The 27,018-nt window shown below is 45.9% G+C and overlaps 1 protein-coding gene and 1 long non-coding RNA gene across 5 annotated transcripts; one reads left to right on the plus strand and one right to left on the minus strand.

Moving 5' to 3' along the window:
* Window positions 1-403: 403 nt before the first annotated feature.
* On the minus strand, window positions 404-26,227 carry LOC106563220 (dihydropyrimidinase-related protein 2). Of its 4 annotated transcripts, none has more exons than XM_014128580.2 (15): window positions 25,858-26,227; window positions 25,063-25,467; window positions 7,426-7,514; window positions 7,020-7,204; window positions 6,057-6,221; window positions 5,762-5,823; window positions 4,919-4,999; window positions 4,746-4,814; window positions 4,501-4,621; window positions 4,182-4,338; window positions 3,675-3,816; window positions 3,303-3,473; window positions 2,003-2,182; window positions 1,600-1,774; window positions 404-1,183 (listed from the first exon to the last, which is right to left on the minus strand). In XM_014128580.2, exons 2-15 carry the CDS (start codon window positions 25,318-25,320, stop codon window positions 1,092-1,094), a joined length of 1,947 nt encoding a protein of 648 aa, XP_013984055.1. In that variant the 5' UTR covers window positions 25,321-25,467; window positions 25,858-26,227; the 3' UTR covers window positions 404-1,091. The 4 variants fall into 4 exon arrangements, with proteins under 4 accessions (XP_013984055.1, XP_013984054.1, XP_013984057.1 ...); XM_014128579.2 differs by having other exon boundaries at window positions 25,063-25,472; XM_014128582.2 differs by lacking the exons at window positions 25,063-25,467; window positions 25,858-26,227 and adding an exon at window positions 23,912-23,965.
* Window positions 23,359-24,736, plus strand: LOC123725192 (uncharacterized). Its single transcript, XR_006757671.1, has 2 exons — window positions 23,359-23,638; window positions 23,940-24,736. It is a non-coding gene; the product is annotated as an uncharacterized lncRNA (long non-coding RNA).
* Window positions 26,228-27,018: the final 791 nt, after the last annotated feature.

The following is a 27,018-nucleotide window of genomic DNA, read 5'->3' on the forward strand; positions in this document are numbered from 1 at the left end:
TGTATGAACAGTAGAGAACAAAGACAAAGCAGACACAGACGGTGAACATATCAATTGAGGAAGGCATATTAGCATCTCCATGTTCACTACACAATTTTAGCGCAACTAATCTAATGTGCCCATACACGGGTTGGCCGAAAACATAACGAAAGTTATGCGCACGCATCAATGTGGATGGAAGGCGTGCATTGTTATGATTCTGAACGGACAGATAGCGAGCAACAATGACAAGAAGCTGCCATGTAGGGAATTGTAGGTGGCTCGTTTCAGCTCGTTGAATCTTGTTATTGATACCATGTCTTGTTTCAAGGTGTTATGACTGATGTCATGTCTATGCTAAGGTGGCTCAAATTCGCTAGCTAGCTAACCATACAACTGTAACAATGTATTTGAGAGACAAATGCTCATTGTGCAAATTTATTTATGTTTTCAATAAACATTTGGAGACTAAATATGGTTTACATGTTGTCAACAGCCTAAGCCAACACTGTCTGTTTTGCCTAATAGTTGCACACACGTCGGTTTTGTTACTAAACAACCAACCCGTCTATTATCTGAAGGTAAAACACAAGTATAACATGCTCCCCTTGTGTCTCCATACTTCATTCACCATACATCCAAAATTAAAAAAGAGGGACAGAATGGACTTCCTCTATGCAAATGCAACAAGCACCCACCGTCTTGACCTTCTGGCCGTGTTAAAACTGCTCCGTCTAGTCTCACTTCAGCCCTCTATTATAACATGAAAATAAAACACAAAACTGAATGATACATGGCAGGTAGAGAGTACAGTATAAAACACTAAATAATACAGTCCAAAGTGCTCATATAAGGAGTGTTGTTTTTTAAATTTTTTTCTTCAAACGAGGCAAATCATTTTTATAGGTGTCTCCTCTAGGGTGGGGCATTTGGGGGTTGGGGGGGAAAGAGTCGGGGAAAGATGTAGGGAGCGTGAGAGGGGTTGAGAGATTGAGGAGGGGAGATTTGGTCAGGCACTGTAGCTAGAGGGTTTGCCTCCTGGTGGAATGGCCCCTAGTCCCTGATACCCCTCCCCTCAAGCCCTCGTTTCCCCTGGTGGCCAATAGGGGTGGTTAACCCAGGTTGGTGATGTTGGCCCTGCCACCGGGTGGCGCCACGATGCGCTGGGTGTTACGTCGAGGAAGGTTGTCATCAACTTGAGCACCTACAAGTACAGAAGAGGAGGAGGATGTCAATATCACTGGATTTTCATTGTTATGAAAAAGTTTATCATCAAAACTATAATAGTGTCCAACTATTATGTGACCCTGCTGGCCATCTATGAACCGTTGAACATCTTGAAGAAGGATCTGGCCTTAATGGCGATGTACTCTTATAATCTCCACCCGGCACAGCCAGAAGAGGACTGGCCACCGCTCAGAGCCTGGTTCCTCTCTAGGTTTCTTCCACCGTGCTTGTGCATCTGCATTGCTTGCTGTTTGGGGTTTTAGGCTGGGTTTCTGTATAAGCACTTTGCTGACATCAAAAGGGCTTCATAAAGACTTTTGATTGATTGAGATATAATGACAGATACTGTATCTCTAATGAATGGATCCATTGATCCACTAAAGTGTTCCTCACCAGATAGGCTGAACCCTGACTGGTGCAGGTTGCGGACAGGCTGGGCACCAGCTGCTGCCTGCTTGGCTGGAGAAGTCTTGGCAGAAGAGGCAGGAGTCATAGTTTTGGGTGTGAGTGACACCTCACAGACAGGCCCGTCATAGAGGCCTCGGGGAACTCCCCTCAGCTCAGCCAGCTGGAGAACAGGGAAGAGGCAGAATCAAGAGTCAAGATCAAACAACCTAAACCCACTGATAGCGGAATGCAACATCCAACTTGTAAGCAAACAACGTAACATAATACAGGGTATCAACAAAGACTGTAACCCACTCCCCTAGTTACATCAGTAACACTCAAGCTGGTAATAAAACACAAAAATGCACAACACAGCCCAGAATGACACAGTTCCATAACAGTGCTGTACCCTGCTGCGAGCCCTTATCCTCTTGTAGACGTAGTCAGAGAAGGGCTTCCGGCCCACGAAGCGGCCGCACCCCTCGGTGGTGTGGAGGTTTCCCTCCTCCAGGACAATCTTACCTTGGCTGATCACCACCAGGGGCGCGCCACGCACCTCCACGCCCTCAAAGATGTTATACTCCACATTCTGGAAGAGCGATAGGGGGAGAAAGGAGGAGAGGAAATGTAGTAGATCATTTTTTCAATCTGACCAATATTTCCATATATCAATCAGCCTCTTATGATTTGTGTGAGTTGATTGGTGTTCAGTACTAGTGTGGTGGAACTCCCTCCTTCTCCATCCTGTGCCAGTGGAGTAGTTGTTTTATAGTGGGCCAATGTTCAAATCATTAACAGTTCCCTATGTGTTTTTCAATGGTTAGATAAATGGCAATTGAAAACCCTCCTAGAGAGAGCGTCATTGATGTGCTGGTGAGATTTGAGTCTCTCCAGACAACAGACCATTGATTTAGCCAGGCAGCGAGGAGCAGAGTGTTACAAGGCAGTTACAACAGGGTGTGTGCAGTGGAGAGCAGTATGCAGTGTGACCAGTGTGACCTCCTAAAAGCTACTGGCTGACTAGGCAATCTGGTGGGCTTCACAGGGCTTAGAAACAGCATGAGGTCACACGGAGGCTGGACATCCCACCTCACACGCACGAACACACCACTCTCTCTGAATGACCAATTTTCCACATTTAAATGAGTCTATTTCCTGACCAAACAGAAAGAAAGAAACCATAGAACACAGAGAGCTAGAGCAATTAGATTTCAAAAACACACATGCATACAGACTGGCACATACAGACACACACAGGCACACACACACACACACACACACACACACACACACACACACACACACACACACACACACACACACACACACAAACACAAACAGTGTGACTTGCCTGCTAACAATCAGAAATGAGATGTTTCAGTACTCTGGCAGAGTTTGAGGATGACATCACTCCCCTGAGTCAACATAAGGCCCACGCCCTAGTGCTGGGGAACCCAACCAATCATATGTGGTCAGGAGTAAGATGACCATAAAAAGACCAATATGGAGAGTCATTTCATAGAACTATTACAATTTAACCTATTATGTTCACTTCAATGTTTAAAGATGAACTATTTATTTTTGGGCATTTTCCCAAAGATGAATCTGTGGTGTAATCCCACGTGTAATACCATACGGCTGGATATACAGTAGATTGTGCCTTTCTGACTGTACAGTATTTGTGCGTAGTGAGTGTGTGATTGGCTGACCGAGTTGTGGCTCTTGGCTGAGATGATCTTGATGACGTCTGGGTCCCAGAGTACCAGGTCAGCGTCAGAGCCCACAGCGATGCGGCCCTTACGGGGGTACAGGTTGAAGATCTTAGCAGCATTTGTGCTGGTGACCGCCACAAACTGGTTCTCATCCATTTTACCTGTCACCTGGATGGGCCAGGTGAAAACAGAGACCAGGTGGTTAACTTTGTGTTGTTAGGACATGTGAGTGTGTAAGGTAAAAATGTGTACAAATACAAATACACATACTGTACACTATATCTACATGTCAGTATGTTCCACTCTAAGTACCGTATGTGAGAATATGTGACTGTATTGTATCGTATATAGTATGTATTAATCTCTCACCACACACTTGTCCCAGATGAGGGACATTCTCTCCTCAGTGCCGTTGGTACCCTCAGGGATGAGAGTGAAGTCGTCTTTGCCCACGGCACGCTGGGCAGTGCTGAAGGTGCAGTGGGCACTGCCAGTCACCTGCAGGTCCCCACTAGAGAGGAGGGCACAGTGCAAGAGATTAGGATGGGAGAGGAGACATTGAGGGGAGCAAACTGAGACTGTGACACCTGGGGTCAGATTGGGATGATTGTCCTACTTGATATTGTTACCATGATAACACTTTACATCATGAATATGGGTATTTGTCCTCATAGTCCAATCCAGTTTTTATTTTATTTAACCTTTATTCTACCAGGCACGTCAATTAAGAACACATTCTTATTTACAATGACGGCCTGGCAAGAGGCAAAAGGCCTCATCTGGGATTTTTAAAAACAATCAATGTAAGACAAAACGGACAACCTAGACAGATGACACAGGCTTGGTAGTGTCAAGGCATTGAGTTAGTGCTCTCACCAGGAGAGCAGGGAGCTGAGATAGTCGGGCGTGGTCGGGTCTGGGCTGAGGGGCGGGGACGTGATGAAGGCGGCGGCCTTGGCCCAGTTCTTGCTCCAATAGTGTGAGCCGTCTGTGCCCAGGCTGGCAGTGATTGGCTCCCCGTACACCACAGTGCCTCCAAGGTCAATCAGAAACATGATGTGATTACAGATTTAAATGATGTTATTGACGCAAACAATATGGTGCCTCTCCCTTCTTTTGGTTCACATGTGTGCATCTTCCCTTCATCTTTCTGTATGTTTGTATCCTAGCAAACATCCTAGAAACAGTGTCTCACCCTTCTTCCTGGCCTGAGCGATGACATCAGCAGCACTCTTGCTCATCACCTTGGTGATGTAAAGGGGACAATTAGTCTGATTGGCTACTGTCACAGAACGGTTGACAGCCTCCGCCTCCACCTGAAATAGACACCCAGGGTTCAGAGGTCAAGGTGACCTTGCAAGGACACATTTGGGAAACATAAAGGGAAGATAAAAACAGAAAGAGGTAGGAACTCTGAAGTCAAATGCTGATGTATCCTACCTCTTCAGGACGGCTCAAGACGTGTCCCTCGGGTCCAGTGATGCCCTGCTCCAGAATACGACGCTGCTCCTGAACGGAAAAGAACAGGCATATTTTAAAATTGTCCGGTGTTAGGTATAGTAAATTGGGTTTTATAGTCCAGTAAATGGTGTATTGTTAGCCCCAGGTCTTACCTCAGCCACGATGTCTCCGTTCTCAGCATGGACCTGAGCAATGGCCCCCAGATCCCGGATCACACTGAACACCTCATAGACCTACAGGAAATAACCACGTCAGCATCATCAGACAACCACAGATGGATCATAGAACAGACACACAGACAAACTTGGCATCTTGTCATGGTTTTGTAAAGTTAATTGAGCGTACTTGTAATGCCAATTTCACACACACAGTATGTAAAACTTATACACTCACAGATGCATCAGTGGTAGAACCAGTTACTGATGTATGACTGATGTATGAGTCTAGTATGAGTCATCGTTTCCCAACAGCCAGAAATGAAATAAAGAGCTATCATAGTTTTCCTTGGGAGATGTGCACAAATTAGAGTGTAATGCTCTGGCCCGGGCAGCCTCCATGCATTCCTCAGGTAGCTGCAAAGACCAACACAGGCTGTTTTCAAAGGAGCCTCGCGTCCAAGATGAATCTGTTTTACCAGAGACAGAGACATGGACTGGTGCATTGTTTTATCATCCTTTACACCCTCTGGAGACCAACACAGACATTTAGTGCCTCAGCCAAGAGCAGAGCAGGCCATGGCAAGCAGCTGGATCTAAGAGCTAGAGTATATGATCATACAGTGTCATTTATTAAGCAATCAGTTTAATTTTGCCACATACCTTTTAATAGTATGGTTAATGAGGTGCGAAATTAATTGAATTCCTTTCATACTATATTCTTAAAGATTATTATAACCGTTAATGTTCTTTGTGATGGTAGCGATCGTTGTGTGTTTCCTTTGAGTCAAACAGGGAGCCAATGTCAAAAAAGCTACCGTACGATAAAGGAAGTCATACCTGAGAGTCAGTAAGCTGGAAAACATCCTTATAAGCCAGATAGACAAGGAAAGAGTTGACACCTAAGAAAAGAGAGGGCGTGTCAGAGGAAGGTACAGGGAGTGGGAAAGAGAAACAAAGAGAGACGAAGACACCAATAACGGTTGTAGAAGAAACAGACTGAGAGACCCAACTAGACTGAACAAACATACATGTTTAAACCAATCTTTGGGAAATGTAACAACCATACATAAAGAGAAAACACAACTAATCTTAACCTACTATAGGATGTCATATGTACTGGGTGTGGCAATACCGTGGTCCTTGACGAGGGCCTCCATCTCCTCCTGAACTCCCTTGTGCCACTCAGTGATGTCCACATGCAGGGAGTAGTCACAACAGGACTTGCTGTCCGCCCACTCACGCCACTGCTCAAAGGCTGACAGCAGGCTGGCCCCGGGTTCCGGAACCACGTGGTCAACTAGTGGACACACACACATACAATTACTTAGCGAATTGGTCCTAAAATATTCCTTTGTAATGTTAGGGGTGATTTCAACTATAATATAAAGTAGCTCAGATTAAACGGCTACATCTGGGTCTTTCATCATTGTTTTTTCTCCATCAGGATGTACTGTACAGCAACTGTAGGGCTGTGAGATGTGTGAACCATTTACATAGCTGGTTCTGTGGACTCTGCAGTGCTGTCAGCAGGAGTCTGCATGATAGGACAAAGCTATCTAACTCTCCAGGAGTCTGCATGGTAGGACAAAGCTATCTAACTCTCCAGGAGTCTGCATGATAGGACAAAGCTATCTAACTCTCCAGGAGTCTGCATGATAGGACAAAGCTATCTAACTCTCCAGGAGTCTGCATGGTAGGACAAAGCTATCTAACTCTCCAGGAGTCTGCATGATAGGACAAAGCTATCTAACTCTCCAGGAGTCTGTGTGACTGCTGAGGAGGGGAGGGGACCTTAAAACAGATGGCATAGTGCTGAGGCATCTAAACTCTAGGAATGCTTCAGGCAGGCCACGCTATTACTGAGCAATTACGAGGAGAGTGGATAAATGACTTGCAAAAGGTTTTGAATGTTCTCCTATGTCTACTTTCCACCGCACTCAGCAGCACCTGGTGGCACGCAAGCCTAACACTCTGTAACGGATGGGTCTTTATGGGTTCAGGACTTGGCGCTGCCATAGATCAAGCTGGCACTGCACTCTCCCAATGCCTCTCAAGAGGGGGAAGAGAGAGAGGGTGTAGGTGGTAGTGTACATACTGATCATGGTGGTGCCCCCTGCCAGGGCAGCGCGGGTGCCCTGGTAGAAGTCGTCCACTGAGGTCATGCCCCGGTCGGGCATCTGGAAGCGTGTGTGCACATCGATACCCCCTGGCATAACCATGCGCCCGTGGGCATCGATGATCTTCACCCCACCGGGCACTATCAAGTTCTCGCCAATTTGTCTGAAATCAGAGGAAGAGAGATAGAGAGAGAGAGAGAAGGAACAGAAAGAGAGATATAGATAGTTGTAATAGAGTTATCATTATGACTGCACTTACTCTGTAAACTACTCTATAAAACCGAACAACGACCATTGTTAATGCATAATAAAGATGGTTCAGAGATAGTTAACCTCTCGGAGGCAGAGCCTGTGAACCTCAGGAGGTGTTGTTGTGAAACTCACTTGATCTGGCCATCCTCCATGTAGATGTCAGCACAGAAGGACTGGTCATCGTTCACGATCTTCGCCCCTTTGATCAGGAGACGATCGCTCTAGAGGATAATTAAAAAAAAATCCCTATTAGTTAGTAAACACACATCCATTTCCTCTTCATTCTCACAGAATTAACATAGTGAAGTAAGTGTTCTTTCAGGAAAAGGCTTTAATGCCAGACACCAGAATGTAACACACAAAGAATGGCCTGAGATTTTATATGACCATTTAAAATGAGCTTATGAGGGTGAGTATTGTATTTGGCACCACCGCAGTACAAGCCACTTTCTTTACAGGAAGCATCGGCTAACACTGTGCTATTAACATATTACATAAAAATATAGGATCTTCATTTGTTTATCCTGTTGTAGTAGAACGTTCCTGCAATGCAGGAAATGTAAAACTTGTAGCGTATTTGAGGTTTAAAAAAAGCTTCTGAAATTTGTAATTTTCACATTGAAATTTCAGACATGATTTTCCATTACGAAAGATGTATCACGACCCTATAAAAATGTCCATTAATTAGAATCCACATAATAATTCACATTTACTGTAACTGCAGGATAATGTTTTCAAATGTAAGATCCTACATCTATACAGACCCCTAAAATACCAAAGAAAAGATAAAATATTTCACCCCCTCCACATCCCTGCTATCCCATCACCCACACCATGGCCAAAAGATGCAGATGACTGCCTCTCTGCTATATTGGGCAGTGTAACAACGTGTCACTGTCACAGCATAATCTGACGTTCTGCCTTGTTTTGCTCTGTTGCGTCACACTTATATTAGGCTTTGTCCAAGTGAGTTCTGTGTTGATAAGGAACCACGTGTCCTCCCACAATGTTTATGGTTGCACCAACTGGTTGTGTTGAGATGTCACAATTTATGATCTAGGCTTTTGTTGTAAGTCTCACTCTCTCTCTCTCTTTCTTACTCTCTCTCTCTCTCTTTCTTACTCTCCCTCTCTCTCTCTCTCTCACACACACACACACACACACACACACACACACACACACACACACACACACACACAGAGAGAGAGACAGAGAGAGGGTGAACAGAGAACAGAAAGCAGAGCTGTAAGAATTAATATTTTAGTTCCATGCACAGATAGTTTGGAATGAATCAGCACCAGGTCTTGGGTGAAGCTCGTTCAACCATTACAGTATGTGTGTGAGACAGAGTAAGGGACAGAAAGTAAGAATAAAGGAGAGCGATAGATAAAGAGAGAGATAGGAGAGAGGAGTTAAATAGGAACAAAAGACAGATACACAGCAGGGGGTGGATCGGAGGTCAGAAGCAGCTTTTACAGAGTCTAAAAGAGAGACTGTGTGAGCAATGCTTCATGCACATCCTAATACAGCAAGGGACAAAGTGAATGCAGAAGCAGAACTACAGTGTGGTTATTACAAACAGCTGGATACAGCATGTCGTGACCAGGAACAAAATCCGGAATATACATCTTCTAATGGATAATTTACTAGCTAGGCTGATACCAACATGACTCCAAATTAGGGTGAGGAATGCACTGATGATACATTGGCAAGCAGCAAAGCACGCCTCAGGACACGCCCCTCCGGCATCCTCACCCTGACTGGCTGACAGAATAATGGACATAATAAGGGTGCAATCAGGATGCAGACCTGGTAATCAATCATCCACGCCTCTGTCAGCAGGCCACTTGTCTCTGTGTGAGACTTTGAGAGGGGGGGGACCTGGCCCCCTGGCACCCCCCTGCGTTGTCCCAGTGGTGATGGGCTCTTCTCCAAAAGGGGAGTGGCACCATTCTGGTCACGAGGCCTTTAGCATCCTCCACAAACAAAGGCTGCTCTGTTTGAGTTTCAGCATCTAGCGTGTTTCCCTGCTAGAAACCCTGGCCCCAATCAAAACTGATTTCCAAAGGGGCTCACAATACCTCGCCCAAAATGCATTTGGGCTAAAGAATAGAAAACCCCTCTCTGTGACATTAACATCCTTTGGTATATTTTCCCCAATAAAAGTGGTTATTTGTTCCCTGCCAGCTAAAAAAACATTCTATAAAACACAGACACATACACAGAAACACAATCACTTTCAAACAAACCCCCAATGAATGTCTTCTTAGAGATGACTATGTCAGGTCTTGGCACATGCATATAAGCAGTTGTCATTTTTGATGACTCATGTGACAGGAGTGATGAACCCAATCTATTCTCACATCTATGTGGAGCAGAATGCTGTGCTGCAGGGCCTGGCAAGACTCCATCCTGTTTGGCAACTATTCACTGAACAACTGAGTCATGTGTTTGACTATCATTACATCATTTTCTGTCGTGCCATAAGATGTGTAAACTGGAAGCCTTTACTGAAATCCATTCATACACACTCTTACAAATATGCGTAAGACAGCCATCATGATATAACAACAATAAATTCAGTTTTAGATACTCATACTTTACCAAAAACGGCAAGAAAAGTTACAGGAAAAATGTGGTCCCAAGATAACAACAGTCAAGTGCTTTCAAATTCAATCTGCTGTGGAGTATTTCAGTATATAAATGTGCATGCCTATTCCATGTTTCTTCTTATTTCATCCTACTTAGCGGTTTCCTGTGTTTAACCCCTGTAGGTCTAAGCCCTTAGACCGCAAAATCTACTAAGCTAACATATGGAATTGTTTTAAGATGGTCATAAAATGTATTATTTAGCCATTCGATTTTGAATTCTAGGATCTCTGTAGGTATAAAAAATATATACACTACCAGTCAAAAGTTTGGAAACACCTACTCATTCAAGGGTTTCTCTTTATTTTTACTATTTTCGACATTTTCGACTAATAGTGAAGACATCAAAACAATGAAATAACACGAACGGAATCATGTAGTAACCAAAAAAGTGTAACAAAATCAAAATATATTTTCTATTTTAGATTCTTCAAAGTAGCCACCATTTGCCTTGATGACAGATTTGCACACTTTTGGTATTCTCTCTACCTGGAATGCTTTTCCAACAATCTTGAAGGAGTTCCCACATATGCTGAGCACTTGTCGGCTGCTTTTCCTTCTCTCATCCCAAACCATCTCAATTGGGTTGAGGTCGGGTGATTGTGGAGGCCAGGTCATCTAATGCAGCATTCCATCACTCTCCTTCTTGGTCAAATATCCCCTACACAGCCTGGATGTGTGTTGGGTCATTGTCCTTTTTAAAAACAAATGATAGTCCCACCAAGCACAAACCAGATGGGATGGCGTATCGCTGCAGAATGCTCTGGTAGCAATGCTGGTTAAGTGTGCCTTTAAATTCTAAATAAATCACTGACAGTGTCACCCGCAAAGCACCCCCACACCATCACACCTCCTCCTTCGTGCTTCATGGTGGGAACTACACATGCAGAGATCTTCCGTTCACCTACTCCGCGTCTCACAAAGACACGGCGGTTGGAACCAAAAATCTAAAATATGGACTCATCAGACCAAAGGACAGATTTCCACCGGTCTAATGTCCATTGTTCATGTTTCTTGGCCCAAGCAAGTCTCTTCTTTTTATTGGTGTCCTTCAGTAGTAGTTTATTTGAAGAAATTCAACCATGAAGGCAATTCACGCAGTCTCCTCTGAACAGTTGATGTTGAGACATGATCTGTTACTTGAACTCTGTGAAGCATTTATTTGGGCTGCAATCTGAGGTGCAGTTAACTCTAATGAACTTATTGTCACAGGCGTCGGAAGGATGAGACCAAGGCGAAGCGTGGTGAGTGCTCATTCTTTACTTTTAATGAGTAACACTTCACAAGAAAAAAACAAACGACAGCCAACCATTCCGTAAGGTACATAGACTATACGGAAAACAACCACCCACAAAACCTAAAGGAAAACAGGCTGCCTAAGTATGGCTTCCAATCAGAGACAACGAAACACACCTGCCTCTGATTGGAAACCATACTCGGCCAAACCTGGAAAACGAAACATAGAAAATGAAAACTAGAACACATTCCCCTAGAAACTAACAAACCCCAAAACACACAAAACAACCCCCCTGCCACGCCCTGACCATACTACTATGGCAAATGACCCTTTTCACTGGTCAGGACGTGACAGTACCCCCCCCCCCGCCGAAGGTGCAGACCCCGACTGCACGTCAAACAAAAACCCCACAAAAACAACCCCAAACTTAAAGGGAGGGAAGGCAGGGTGGCCACCGTCTACGACGGTTCCTGTGCTACACCCAACCCTTCCGCCAATCCTCCAGCTACGGAGGTGGCTCTGGCTCCGGGCGTAGCCCCCGTTCTGCGCTGCTGACCCCCGCTGGAGGCTCTGGGCTTCAGACCGTCACCGGAGGCTCTGGGCTGCAGACCGTCGCAGAAGGCTCTGGGCTGCAGACTGTCGCCGAAGACTCTGGGCTGCAGACCGTCGCTGGAGGCCCCGGGCTGCAGACCGTCGCTGGAGGCCCCGGGCTGAGAGGCATCGCTGGAGGCTCCGGGCTGAGGAGCGTCGCTGGAGGCTCCGGACTGTTGATCATTACTGGAGGCTTCCTACGGGGAGCTGGAACCGGTCTCACCAGACTGGGGAGACGCACAGGAGACTGGGTGCGCAGAGCAGGTACAGCGCACACTGGGCCATGGAGGCACACCGGAGGTCTGGAGCTTAGGGCTGGCACACCCCGTCCTAGCTGGATGGTCACTGTAGCCCGGCACGGGCGGAGCGCTGGCACAGGGCGAACTGGGCTGTGCTGGGGAATGAGGGCTGCCGTGCGTACAGCAGGCGCAGGATAAACTGGGCCGAGGAGACGCACTGGCGGCCAGATGCGTTGAGCCGGCGCACTTCTTCCTGGCTGCCGGCCAACTCTCGCCTGGCAACGCTGCGGAGCCCGTACCGACCGCAATGGACTGTGAGTGCGGATGGGCGAGACAGTGCGCATTACCCCGTAATGCATTTCTCGCCCCTCTGCACGCCCGCTCCGCAGTGCCCTTTCCGCCAACACCATTTCCGGGAATCTCGCGTCGAACTCAGCGCTTGACTCCTTTCTTGGCTCCGGTTTGCTCCACGGCTCTCTCCTATACTCCCGGGAAGTTAGGTCAGGGCTCCCCCCTGACCTAGCCAAACTACCCGTATGCCCTCCCCCAAAAGATTTTGGGGGCTGCCTCTCAGCCTCCTCTTGCCACCCCAGCCGTTCCTCCCAGTATCGCCGTTCCGCCTTCGCTGCTTCTATCTCCTCCGGCGGGCGGCGATACTCTCCCGGCCTTGTCCACGGTCCTGCCCCATCCAGGATTTCCTCCCAGGTCCATGACTCCAAGCCATAGTGCTCGGTCCTGCTCCTCCTCCCACGCTGCTTGGTCTTCGTTTGGTGGGTGGTTCTGTCACAGGCATCGGAAGGATGAGACCAAGGCGCAGCGTGTTGAGTGCTCATTCTTTACTTTAAATGAGTAACACTTCACAAGAAAAAAACAAACGACAGCCAACAGTTCCGTAAGGTACATAGACTATACGGAAAACAACCACCCACAAAACCCAAAGAAAAACAGGCTGCCTAAGTATGGCATCCAATCAGAGACAACGAAAGACACCTGCCTCTGATTGGAAACCATACTCGGCCAAACCTGGAAAACAAAACATAGAAAATGAAAACTAGAACACATTGCCCTAGAAACTAACAAACCCCAAAACACACAAAACAACCCCCCTGCCACGCCCTGTGGCAAATTACCCTTTTCACTGGTCAGGATGTGACACTTATCCTCTGCAGCAGAGGTAACTCTGGGTCTTCCTTTTCTGTGGAGGTCCTCATGAGAGCCAGTTTCATCATAGCGCTTCAAGGTTTTTGTGACTGCACTTGAAGAAATTTTCAAACATCTCGACATTTTCCGGATTGACTTACCTTCATGTCTTAAAGTAATGATGGACTGTCGTTTCTCTTTGCTTACTTGAGCTGTTCTTGCCATAATATGCACTTGGTATTTTACCAAATAGGGCTACATTTTGTATACCACCCCTACCTTGTCACAACACAACTGATTGGTTCAAACTTATTAAGAAGGAAAGAAATTCCACAAATTAACTTTTAAAAAGGCACACCTCTTAATTGAAATGCATTCCAGGTGACAACCTCATGAAGCTGGTTGAGAGAATGCCAAGAGTGTGCAAAGCTGTCATCAAGGCAAAGGGTGGCTACTTTGTTTAACACTGTTGGTTACTACATGATTCCATATGTGTTATTTCATAGTTTTGATGTCTTCACTATTACCCAACTACAGGGAGGGAAAAAAGTATTTGATCCCTTGCTGATTTTGTACGTTTGCCCACTGACAAAGAAATGATCAGTCTATAATTTTAATGGTAGGTTTATTTGAATAGTGAGAGACAGAATAACAACAAAAAAATCCAGAAAAAAGCATGTCAAAAATGTTATAAATTTATATGCATTTCAATGAGGGAAATAAGTATTTGACCCCTCTGCAAAACATGACTTAGTACTTGGTGGCAAAACCCTTGTTGGCAATCACAGAGGTCAGACGTTTCTTGTAGTTGGCCACCAGGTTTGCACACATCTCAGGAGGGATTTTGTCCCACTCCTCTTTGCAGATCTTCTCCAAGTCATTAAGGTTTCGAGGCTGACGGTTGGCAACTCGAACCTTCAGCTCCCTCCACAGATTTTCTATGGGATTAAGGTCTGGAGACTGGCTAGGCCACTCCAGGACCTTAATGTGCTTCTTCTTGGGCCACTCCTTTGTTGCCTTGGCCGTGTGTTTTGGGTCATTGTCATGCTGGAATACCCATCCACGACCCATTTTCAATGCCCAGGCTGAGGGAAGGAGGTTCTCACCCAAAATTTGACGATACATGACCCCATCCATCGTCCCTTTGATGCGGTGAAGTTGTCCTGTCCCCTTAGCAGAAAAACACCCCTAAAGCATAATGTTTCCACCTCCATGTTTGACGGTGGAGATGGTGTTCTTGTGGTCATAGGCAGCATTCCTCCTCCTTCAAACACGGCGAGTTGAGTTGATGCCAAAGAGCTCCATTTTGGTCTCATCTGACCACAACACTTTCACCCAGTTGTCCTCTGAATCATTCAGATGTTCATTGGCAAACTTCAGACGGACATGTATATGTGCTTTCTTGAGCAGGGGGACCTTGCGAGCGCTGCAGGATTTCAGTCCTTCACGGCGTAGTGTGTTACCAATTGTTTTCTTGGTGACTATGGTCCCAGCTGCCTTGAGATCATTGACAAGATCCTCCCGTGTAGTTCTGGGCTGATTCCTCACCGTTCTCATGATCATTGCAACTCCACGAGGTGAGATCTTGCATGGAGCCGCAGGCCGAGGGAGATTGACAGTTCTTTTGTGTTTCTTCCATTTGCGAATAATCGCACCAACTGTTGTCACCTTCTCACCAAGCTGCTTGGCGATGGTCTTGTAGCCCATTCCAGCCTTGTGTAGGTCTACAATCTTGTCCCTGACATCCTTGAAGAGCTCTTTGGTCTTGGCCATGGTGGAGAGTTTGGAATCTGATTGATTGCTTCTGTGGACAGGTGTCTTTTATACAGGTAACAAACTGAGATTAGGAGCACTCCCTTTAAAAGTTGCTTTGTATCATGACAAGGTGTAGTACTGAAACTACCGAGGTTACCTAGCCAGCTACACGTTCAAAGTCAACAACGCAGCCACTGCTAGCTAGCCTACTCCACCAGCCAGCAGTACTGTATCATTTTAGTCAATAAGATTTTTGCAACGTAAGCTTAACTTCCTGAACATTCGAGACGTGTAGTCCACTTGTCATTCCAATCTCCTTTGCATTAGCGTAGCCTCTTCTGTAGCTTGTCTACTATGTGTCTGTCTATCCCTGTTCTCTCTCCTCTGCACAGGCCATACAAACGCTCCACACCGCGTGGCCGCTGCCACTCTAACCTGGTGGTCCCAGCGCGCACGACCCACGTGGAGTTCCAGGTCTCCGGCAGCCTCTGGAACTGCCGGTCTGCGGCCAACAAGGCTGAGTTCATCTCAGCCTATGCTACCCTCCAGTCCCTAGACTTCCTGGCGCTGACGGAAACATGGATTACCACAGATAACACTGCTACTCCTACTGCTCTCTCCTCGTCTGACTACGTGTTCTCGCATACCCCTAGAGCATCGAGCCAGCGGGGTGGTGGCACTGGAATCCTCATCTCTCCCAAGTGGACATTCTCTCTTTCTCCCCTGACCCATCTGTCTATCACCTCATTTGAATTCCATGCTGTCACAGTTACCAGCCCTTTCAAGCTTAACATCCTTATCATTTATCGCCCTCCAGGTTCCCTTGGAGAGTTCATCAATGAGCTTGACGCCTTGATAAGTTCCTTTCCTGAGGATGGCTCACCTCTCACAGTTCTGGGTGACTTTAACCTCCCCACGTCTACCTTCGACTCATTCCTCTCTGCCTCCTTCTTTCCACTCCTCTCCTCTTTTGACCTCATCCTCTCACCTTCCCCCCTACTCACAAGGCAGGCAATACGCTTGACCTCATCTTTACTAGATGCTGTTCTTCCACTAATCTCATTGCAACTCCCCTCCAAGTCTCCGACCACTACCTTGTATCCTTTTCCCTCTCGCTCTCATCCAACACTTCTCACTCTGCCCCTACTCGGATGGTATTGCGCCGTCCCAACCTTCGCTCTCTCTCTCCCGCTACTCTCTCCTCTTCCATCCTATCATCTCTTCCCTCTGCTCAAACCTTCTCCAACCTATCTCCTGATTCTGCCTCCTCAACCCTCCTCTCCTCCCTCTCTGCATCCTTTGATTTCCTCTGTCCCCTATCCTCCAGGCCGGCTCGGTCCTCCCCTCCTGCTCCGTGGCTCGACGACTCACTGCGAGCTCACAGAACAGGGCTCCGGGCAGCCGAGGGGAAATGGAGGAAAACTCGCCTCCCCTGCGGACCTGGCATCCTTTCACTCCCTCCTCTCTACATTTTCCTCTTCTGTCTCTGCTGCTAAAGCCACTTTCTACCACTCTAAACTCCAAGCATCTGCCTCTAACCCTAGGGAAGCTCTTTGCTACCTTCTCCTCCCTCCTGAATCCTCCTCCCCCTCCCCCCTCCTCCCTCTCTGCGGATGACTTCGTCAACCATTTTGAAAAGAAGGTTGACGACATCCGATCCTCGTTGCTAAGTCAAACGACACTGCTGGTCCTGCTCACACTGCCCTACCCTGTGCTTTGACCTCTTTCTCCCCTCTCTCTCCAGATGAAATCTCGCGTCTTGTGACGGCCGGCCGCCCAACAACCTGCCCACTTGACCCTATCCCCTCCTCTCTTCTCCAGACCATTTCCGGAGACCTTCTCCCCTACCTCACCTCGCTCATCAACTCATCCTTGACCGCTGGCTACATCCCTTCCGTCTTCAAGAGAGCGAGAGTTGCACCCCTTCTGAAAAAACCTACACTCGATCCCTCCGATGTCAACAACTACAGACCAGTATCCCTTCTTTCCTTTCTCTCCAAAACTCTTGAACGCGCCGTCCTTGGCCAGCTCTCTTGCTATCTCTCTCAGAATGACCTTCTTGATCCTAATCAGTCAGGTTTCAAGACTGGGCATTCAACTGAGACTGCTCTTCTCTGTGTCACGGAGGCTCTCCGCACTGCTAAAGCTAACTCTCTCTCCTCTGCTCTCATCCTTCTAGACCTATCTGCTGCCTTTGATACCGTGAACCATCAGATCCTCCTCTCCACCCTCTCCGAGCTGGGCATCTCCGGCGCCGCCCACGCTTGGATTGCGTCCTACCTGACAGGTCGCTCCTACCAGGTGGCGTGGCGAGAATCTGTCTCCGCACCACATGCTCTCACCACTGGTGTCCCCCAGGGCTCTGTTCTTGGCCCACTCCTATTCTCGCTATACACCAAGTCACTTGGCTCTGTCATATCCTCACATGGTCTCTCATATCATTGCTATGCAGATGACACACAATTAATCTTCTCCTTTCCCCCTTCTGACAACCAGGTGGCGAATCGCATCTCTGCATGTCTGGCAGACATATCAGTGTGGATGACGGATCACCACCTCAAGCTGAACCTCGGCAAGACGGAGCTGCTCTTCCTCCCGGGGAAGGACTGCCCGTTCCATGATCTCGCCATCACGGTTGACAACTCCCTTGTGTCCTCCTCCCAGAGTGCTAAGAGCCTTGGCGTGACCCTGGACAACACCCTGTCGTTCTCCACCAACATCAAGGCGGTGACCCGATCCTGTAGGTTCATGCTCTACAACATTCGCAGAGTACGACCCTGCCTCACACAGGAAGCGGCGCAGGTCCTAATCCAGGCACTTGTCATCTCCCGTCTGGATTATTGCAACTCGCTGTTGGCTGGGCTCCCTGCCTGTGCCATTAAACCCCTACAACTCATCCAGAACGCCGCAGCCCGTCTGGTGTTCAACCTTCCCAAGTTCTCTCACGTCACCCCGCTCCTCCGCTCTCTCCACTGGCTTCCAGTCGAAGCTCGCATCCGCTACAAGACCATGGTGCTTGCCTACGGAGCTGTGAGGGGAACGGCACCTCCGTACCTTCAGCCTCTGATCAGGCCCTACACCCAAACAAGGGCACTGCGTTCATCCACCTCTGGCCTGCTCGGCTCCCTACCTCTGAGGAAGCACAGTTCCCGCTCAGCCCAGTCAAAACTGTTCGCTGCTCTGGCACCCCAATGGTGGAACAAGCTCCCTCACGACGCCAGGACAGCGGTGTCAATCACCACCTTCCGGAGACACCTGAAACCCCACCTCTTCAAGGAATACCTGGGATAGGATAAAGTAATCCTTCTAACCCCCCCCCTTAAAAGATTTAGATGCACTATTGTAAAGTGGTTGTTCCACTGGATATTATAAGGTGAATGCACCAATTTGTAAGTCGCTCTGGATAAGAGCGTCTGCTAAATGACTTAAATGTAAATGTAAATGTAAGAGTGTGCTCCTAATCTCAGCTCGTTACCTGTATAAAAGACACCTGGGAGCCAGAAATCTTTCTGATTGAGAGGGGGTCAAATACTTATTTCCCTCATTAAAAGGCAAATACATTTATAACATTTTTTACATGGATTTTTTTGTTGTTATTCTGTCTCTCACTGTTCAAATAAACCTACCATTAAAATTATAGACTGATCCTTTCTTTGTCAGTGGGCAAACGTACAAAATCAGCAGGGGATCAAATACTTTTTTCCCCTCACTGTATATAGAAAATAGTAAAAATAAAGAAAAACCCTGCAATGAGTAGGTGTGTCCAAATTTTTCACTGGTACTGTATATTTGAAGATGCATTTGCAGGTCAGAGAAAGTCCCCATTTGCTTGGCCTGTGACAGCCATCAGCATCATGTTGTGGGAGAGCATCTCTTTTTGATTTTACTGGACCTGAGCCAAACATGACAGTGCCTTTCCCTGGATAAGAACCAGTTCCAGCCACACACAAAGAGGATGTGGACAGGGTTTCAACAACAAAAAATGATCAATTAAACTTAGACAAATAATATGCCTGTGGTTGTTGGTCAATGTTCATTAATCATCTCTGACCAACTAATACAGCCCATAAATCTTTGTTAACAAAAATACCCAAATAATAACTGATTCAATTGAGATTTAATTGTAGAATCAGTTTTCAAAATGTCCCTATGCTCAAAATCAGATCTGAACCAATAACAAGCCCAGCAGCAGACTAGAGCCTGGATAGGTTAGACTTACTGTATATTAGAGAGATAGACTGAGTGAGGTAGCATTGATCAGTCCTCTTTCCACAATGTGTGGAAGATCAAACCAGTGTATCATGTGATAGAAGGCTTGGATTAAAACTATACTGATGCCTAAATAAAGCTGTATCAGCAAATTTGAAAATGTAAACCATTAGGCAAAGATGTTCATCTACAGGGCCTGAGCAGCCTTCCTAGATCGAAGACTAATGCTATCAAATGAGGTAACCAGGCAACAGCATGTGTTGTTCTCTCCCAGCGGAAAACTCCCAGGGAACATGTGCTAGAGCTGGGGCGGAGAAGCATCAAGCATGCCGACTCATCTAAATCACAGCTACTGATCCAATAGTTTGTTTCCAGTGGAGGGGAGACCTGGACACCGCCCTCAGACCCTGTCAGCTCTATGTCTCTTGGACCTGGAATTGCCAGTCACCCTGGTCAAAGACTGCAGGAGCTGCTGGGTGGCTGTCTGGTTTAAGACACGTAGACTATGGAATCTGAGGTATGCATGCATCCCAGTTGCTTTCCTTCCCCTATCTTCCTGTGCCCAGCTGGTGAAGTGGACATAAATACATGCTACCTCACACTGGAGGGTTTATGAATGGGGATATCCTGGATTATATCTGCCAGCATATATGGCAGGTGGCCCTTAGAACCAAGAGTGTGCTTTGTGTAATGTGTGAACATGGAATGCCCCGGGACACAGTGCATTGCGGGATTACTGTAGGAAAATGGCGGGCTGGAGATGAGCAGTGCCAGGCTGGACTGTCTTTAGTAAGAGAGACTGATATAACAGGAAGAGACAGGGTCTTCTGGGTAAAAAGGCATCCACGGCGGCCTGCGCTGACTCCTGAACTCTTGACCCCAGAGCCTGGGAACCACAAGAAGACCTCTCTCAGTAAAGGTATTCATGACATGTCAATCCTGCAATAAAGTCCATCATCTTTATACAGGAGCCCTTTCAGCCCTACTCTTGAATAAAAATACATCTAAAAATCTATTTATGTTTCCTTCTTTTCCAACTGTAACTTTTAGTGTGTGTCTGACTGTAAATTAAAATAATCTTATTCATGAGAGAATTGGATGAGTCATCTTTTAAAGGCAGTCCCAGGTGGTGATTTTAGGATGAGATTCATATTTTATGAGGCCCTGAGGTGTGCTGCTCCCCAGTCTGCCTCTCTCTGCAGTCTGCAGCTGACCACTCCAGCTGGTGACAACAGCCTCATACTGCAGCCTGCCTGCTGTCCTTTGTTAGGCCTTTGACTTTCCAATCTCTACAACTGTGTGTGTGTGTGTGTGTGTGTGTGTGTGTGTGTGTGTGTGTGTGTGTGTGTGTGTGTGTGTGTGTGTGTGTGTGTGTGTAAAAACAACGACACAATTGGATTAACTTGTAATACAGAAAGTAGCATACATCCTTTGTGTTTATCTGTGTGTTTGGTTTTACAGTTGTTTAGTATGTTAGATTTACCCTACTTTGTTCTTACTCTGTCTCTTTCCCTGGTCCAGAGTATACATTCTATATCCGTTTAGAGTTAGCTTGATCACAGTTAGGGCTACTATGGCTCCTAATCCTCTGATTTAACACTTTAACAGTTAGGCTCATCATGGAGTCTACTCCAGAAATGGATGAAGACAGAGCCCGGAGCAAGAAGATGAGAATGAATGAAAGAGCTTCTCTTTGACTGTGCACACAGCTGATATACAAACGCAAACACATTCATACACATGGTCATCAATCTACCTTGAAACAGTTGATATGACAGTCAATTAGACCCAGTGACACGCCCTGGCCACTGGTCCTGGGACCGATGGCTATGTTATGAGTAAATTAATGAAATAAACAAGGACAGTGACGACCTGGATAAGCAGGAGATTGTTGGATTATAAGGGGATTGTGTGGTTCCATAAGTGTGTGTGACTGAGGCTGTCTCTAAGACAGACAGACAGACAGACAGACAGACAGACAGACAGACAGACAGACAGACAGACAGACGGACAGTGTGCTCACTGCTCCCTGCCACAGGGGTGTGGCACATGTACACACACTGCGGCTGTGTGTGTGTGTGTGTGTGTGTGTGTGTGTGTGTGTTTTAACTATACTTGAATAGTAAACGAACAACAATTTCACCAACTCGGGGACATGTTGCTAGTCCCCACAAGATCAAATGCTATTTCTAGGGGGTTTAGGGTGAAAGTTAGAATGGATTATAATTCAATTTCGGGTTAGGAGTTAGGGTTAGTTTTATGGTTAGGGTTGGGCGCTAGGGTTAAGGTTAAGGTTAGGTTTTCGGGTAAAGGTTAGGGTTAGGAGTTAGGGAAAATAGGATTTTGAATGGGACAGAATTGTGTTCCCCCACAAGGTTAGTTATACAAGACTGTGTGTGCACGTGTGTGTGTGTGTGTGCGTGTGTGAATAGATCATTAGTCAGTTAGGCCTGGCCTGTTCCCTTCACTGAGTAATGCTGTATCCACATAAGCAGGGTGTAGGATATGGCAGGAGTTTAGGGCAAACCTGCTCCAGTTGTGTCAGACTCAGCCAGCCTGACAGCTTGCTGGAGTAACCCACCAGGATGCCAGCCAATGCCCCTTTCAAAGTGCTTTCTTTGTCCACACAAAATCTCATGCACACACAATGAGGAGAGGCGCACTCTCCCCTCAAAAGCTTAGACTGTTAAAGATCTTTCTTTAGGTCATATTTTCAATGACAGGGTAGGTTTTATGACATGTGGTCCTACACCTGTTTTATAAGGACGTATTCAGGTATGGATCATTGCAATGGGGTGGGGAACCATGAGGGTCAGTAGTTTATTGTGACCACGAGGAGTTCATAGACCAGTACGGTTTAGTAGAGACGAAAACCTATGAATGATCCAGTTCAGCGATATAAATATCGAAAGACAGTAGTCTATAGTTTTTTTTCTCGTTTTTGCCCCTTTCTCTTCATTACTGTGGAAGCTAAGAGACGAGGAAGGAAATTGGAGCTACTGCCGCCCCTCTCCCATTCTTCTTCTCTTTCCATTTATCCTTTATCCTATAGGCCTACCGCTATTCTCTCTTCGCCATGATTTCTCCCGGCTCCCGGCGATTATCTGGGGGGAAAGACAGGGCTGCTGCCTCACCCAAACCACACAAAATCCATCAACAATAACGGTCTGCATTTCCTAACCCCGCCTTTAAATAAAACATTTAACCGAATTAACCGAGTTTGCATTGTGCAGAAAAGCGAACCCGACATTGCAGCGGATGGGCGGATGCAAGAAAACTATTGCATTTGCTCCACCCGTTGGCTTGCGGTGATAACCGGCCAGACACAGTTCCCTAACAAAGAACATCGGCGTGGAAATGTGATAATGCGCGACCGCGAAACCTCAGCAGTGCGCTGACTGCCTTTTACGCGTGAAAATGATTCACAGACAACATGGATTTCAAAGATTGTTTTACAAGAGCCATGTGATATAGCTTATTCAAACGTGGACAGCCAACCACAGGCTTACATGTTGTCAAATAAAGACAATTGAAATAATTCCTTGAAATAGATGCTCTGAAAGATCACGTGTTGACCCGATTTTATTTATATGCACCTTATTAAAGGCCTATAACCAAGAGCTCGTGCAGAAATGATTTCACAGCTGACGCAAACAGGTCCTTCACCTCTGAGCTGTAGGTCTACCCGAGAGAGCGTTCACCTACGGACCACAAGCCTAATTTCACCAATGCCTGACTGGTGAGTGGCGAATTTTGTAGGTTAATTAGTTACATGCAGAATGTTCATTTTGTTCAATGGAATGAATACATGTTTTCCTAACTCACTGTAATGCGGGGAATGTTCTTCTTGCCCTGATAGCCTTGCCCAGACATCTTCGCTGTTCTGTTCTTGCTGCACTTAGTGGACCGCTATCAATGGAATGGATGTACAGAATACTGAGGTTCGCCGGGTGGATAAAGCCGGATGTGGAATCAGCAGAAAAAAATAGCAGCAAAGAGTGGGTACAATTCCAAAATGAGTCGTGCGTCCTAAAGGGGGAGGCCACCGCTCGCAGAATCTAGGAAAAGAATCGCAGCTCCAGATCACGTCTTCTCTCCTGTTCTCCGCCGATGCACCAAACCTTGCCAGACGGACTCAGACACAGAGGGAGGGAGGGACATATACTCTGGACGAAGCACAACGTGCATGCGCAGAACCCCGCCCTGATCCATTGAGAGTGTCAGGCACTATGCCATTTCCAGTACAGTAGTAGGCTCCAGCTAGCTACACCACTACTGCCTGCCCTGAATATAAATTCCACGGCATGTGCACGGTCTAGCTGTTGATTCTCTATGGAATGAGGTCATATTTCCTTGTGTTATTTTGGTTATGTCATCGTTGAAGAATCTGGCGTAAGAACTTCATCATAACCACACAAAAATCACAGATCAACAATATAAAGAGCTGGGGCGGCAGGTAGCCTAGTGGTTAGCGCGTTGGGCCAGTAACCGAAAGGATGCTACAACGAATCCCCGAGCTGACAAGGTAAAGATCTGTTCTGCCCCTAAACAAGGCAGGTAATCCACTGTTCTTAGGCCGTCATTATAAATAAGAATTTATAATGACTTGCCTGGTTAAATATAAAAAAAATACTTTAGGTCTAAAGTATATAAATAAATGTATGGAAAAGTATCAGATTGTGGGAAAGTAGTACATTAGACTACTCAAGAAATGGAAGGTAAATCAGAGGATATTTATAGAGAGTATTATAGTAATATATTATCTTTCAGAGGTGTGTGTGTGTGCGTACGTACGTACATGAGCTTTTTTTCCCACCGACCTATAGCCTACACCCATTGCAGAGGGACGCTATGGAACATCAATCTCGGCCATCTCACTACAGGAACTACTCCCTCTGATGGCTACTCCACCCAGCACAGCACAGGAAGTAATGGCCCATCACAGAGCCTCATGGGGAATGTAGGCAAACTTCACCTGATAATGTCCAGTCCGTTGAAAAGTGATTTGAAGGATATCGGCTGTGTGCTAGACTTGCTCTCAATTTGCTTTCCCTATAGTCAATGATCCATACCTCAATAACATTAAATAGCCTATGAAACCTTATCCTCTAGGCCTGGTAGGTAATGGCTAAATAACCAAGTAATTTTATGCAACTTGTAGTTTATGTTGCAACCCAGTATCCTACAAAATACGGGAGAGGGTGCCGATTCTGAAGGTACCAGATTACGTGTGGACCATGCGAAATGTGGAAGCTATACCATCTGCAGGGACCAGATCTCGTTTGGAACTGGCGAAATGTAAATGTGAAATGTATAAACTATACCAGTTGACCATGCGCGGTGCTGTTTCACCCATTTCAACCATTTTCTAGACAGGCCCATTGTTCTGTTTTTAAATTATTAGGTTAAAATAATTCCCTGATCGATTGTAATTGATGATGGTAATAATATAAAAATATTTTTGGTCGTGTTACTCTGCTGTTGTCTGAATATTTTTATTAGGCAAGAATTTATTTTAAAATGAGCAGTAAACATGTTGAGGCTTATTCACACTGGGAGATGTATTTTTGTAAGTGTATATTTTGTATCTGCAATTTGGTGTAAATAAATGTATTATTAACCAGGTTTGTGTCATTTTTTCCTATATTTAGAATAATGGTTATCACGTTTCGAACGTAATTCAAGAGGTCAGCAGGATGAATTGCCCTGGCATTGATTGATTGAGTAAAGGCAATAGCTAAATGGTTTGGAAAGCGACTTGACATTTTTATACCGATTGGGAAGTTTCTAGAGATCCCAGTGAACTCCTTTCTGCATGACTGTGTCGATTTATTTCAGATTTATCTGTGAGAGCCAGACAGACATACATATATAGAAGAAAGAAAGAAGTACATTTATTTTATTTCATTTCATCCAGGGTGACAAAGCACAAAAATCTGTAGCTCTTACCCTGTCATCCAGGTTTTGCAGGGCTGATTTTCCTCTGCTCTCCCGTATCTCGACCCTTGGCTGGGAGATGTCCGTCTGCCTGTCAATGACCTGTCCGTCAATCTTTCTACTGCCCCCCGGCAGTGACTGGAAATCCAACGTCTTGCTGTCGCCAGAACCTTCAACTGGACAGAACATGCCACAGAATTTCTGCCGTGGCATGGGGCTACCCGAGCCCATGTTCTTGAAGAAGGCAGGGACTTCCCCGGTAGTCGACATGATTGCACAGCGGGGTTGCTGAGTTCTGATCCTTTGTAGCGCTGCTTGCGAATTGCGAACTGTACGCTTGGACAGCCACCGCCTTGACGGTTGATAGCGCAGGTGGTCGTCCCTGAACGGTATCAGCGCTTGATGAAAATACTGTTTCTGTCCTCAGTGCGAAAGGGAAGAATATCATACATCATAATTTAATAGGAAAGGTGCGACATTATTTTATCTGTAAAATAGAAAATAGCTAATTATATGCTTCTGCAAGTCCAAATATTTCCTTAGCTCATCTCAAGCAATTACACAGAGATGCACCAAATTTTCACTAGCTCCTATAATTTTCTATACCCATACGATTTTGAGACCAACTGTAATCTCTTGCACTCAAATAATTGCTTTCTCATGTAGATAGAAATTACTGTATAGCACATAGCCTAAATGCAAAACATGAATAAATGATCCAGTAACATGCCCAGCCTAGTAACTTAATTTATCCCCATCCCAATGCGCAATGAATGAATGAGGTTGAGATATGCTGAGAAGATTTACCTTTAAGATGCGAGCAAACTCCACAGTGTCTGGTAACTGGTGCTCAGATATAGCTGGAGGATATCAGAGCCGTCTGTCCGGAAGTAATGCCCAAAAATGAACAGTGCACTCACTGGCATAGGACAGACAATGCTTTCTTAATCAAATGTAGCTCATCTGTTGCCCCAATCGATTAAGAGTAGCCTACTACTTAGAGGGGTATGACGTCAATCAAAAGCCTCATACACTGGTCTGGTCTTAATGTGATTTGCACCGGAGAGGTAGTGAGAAAACTACGTCAATAAATGTAACTATTGGGTTAAATTGTGGCTAACTGAAAACTTCGAATCTTCAGAATGGGGTCAAAAGGCAGTCAGAGCACCTCTGACTTTTCTATGTCACACTCCGCTCAACAATGAAGGGCGCTGTCCCTTCAGCACCATCCCATCCACATGTGTGACTGGGCATTCTGCACTAGTGGCGCTGAGAGCTCTGGCAGCAGTTGTTCATGTTCTGAATTCTTTCTCGCTTGCTCACACGTGAAAAAAACATGACTCAACTATATTCTGAAAAATAATTGCATTTGAACTTTTATATATTTTCCACAGTATCACAAAATCAGACTTTTTTTATATCAGTGTCCACTGATATTTCTCATAGAAATGAATGCAGATTATATAGGCCTTTGTTTAGTTACATGATGATCATAAGTTCTCATGGGCATTTATGCATACTTGTACATTTGATGACATTAAATTGTATTTTTTCAATTACATAACATGTTATACATGGTTTCTTGTACCAGCATTAAGACAAAATCTAGATCAGGCAGTATAACACAGGTAATAGCGTTCAGCAGAGTCAGAACACAGTTTTCCTATCTTGGAAGGACACAAGGCCATTTTGTTCTCCTGTCAGACAGACAGAGCCAAGGCCCAGTTTCCATAACAACATAGTACAAACTGGCCTGGTTGCTCTCCAGGGGGGACATCGGGCCAGTGTCTGGGTGAGCATTAGGGTTGTCTAGGAAAGGGCAGAATGGAAGAGAGGAGTGGATGATTGGATGTCAAAGAGGAGTTTCTATGTCCACATGCAAACACTAAAAGTATGTCCACACAACCACACCCAACAATCAAGAGTAGTGAGTAGTGAGAAGCCTGTCACTGTGGTGGCCTTTCATAC

This window comes from Salmo salar, chromosome ssa11 (assembly GCF_905237065.1).
Source record: "Salmo salar chromosome ssa11, Ssal_v3.1, whole genome shotgun sequence".
Classification (NCBI taxonomy): domain Eukaryota; kingdom Metazoa; phylum Chordata; class Actinopteri; order Salmoniformes; family Salmonidae; genus Salmo; species Salmo salar.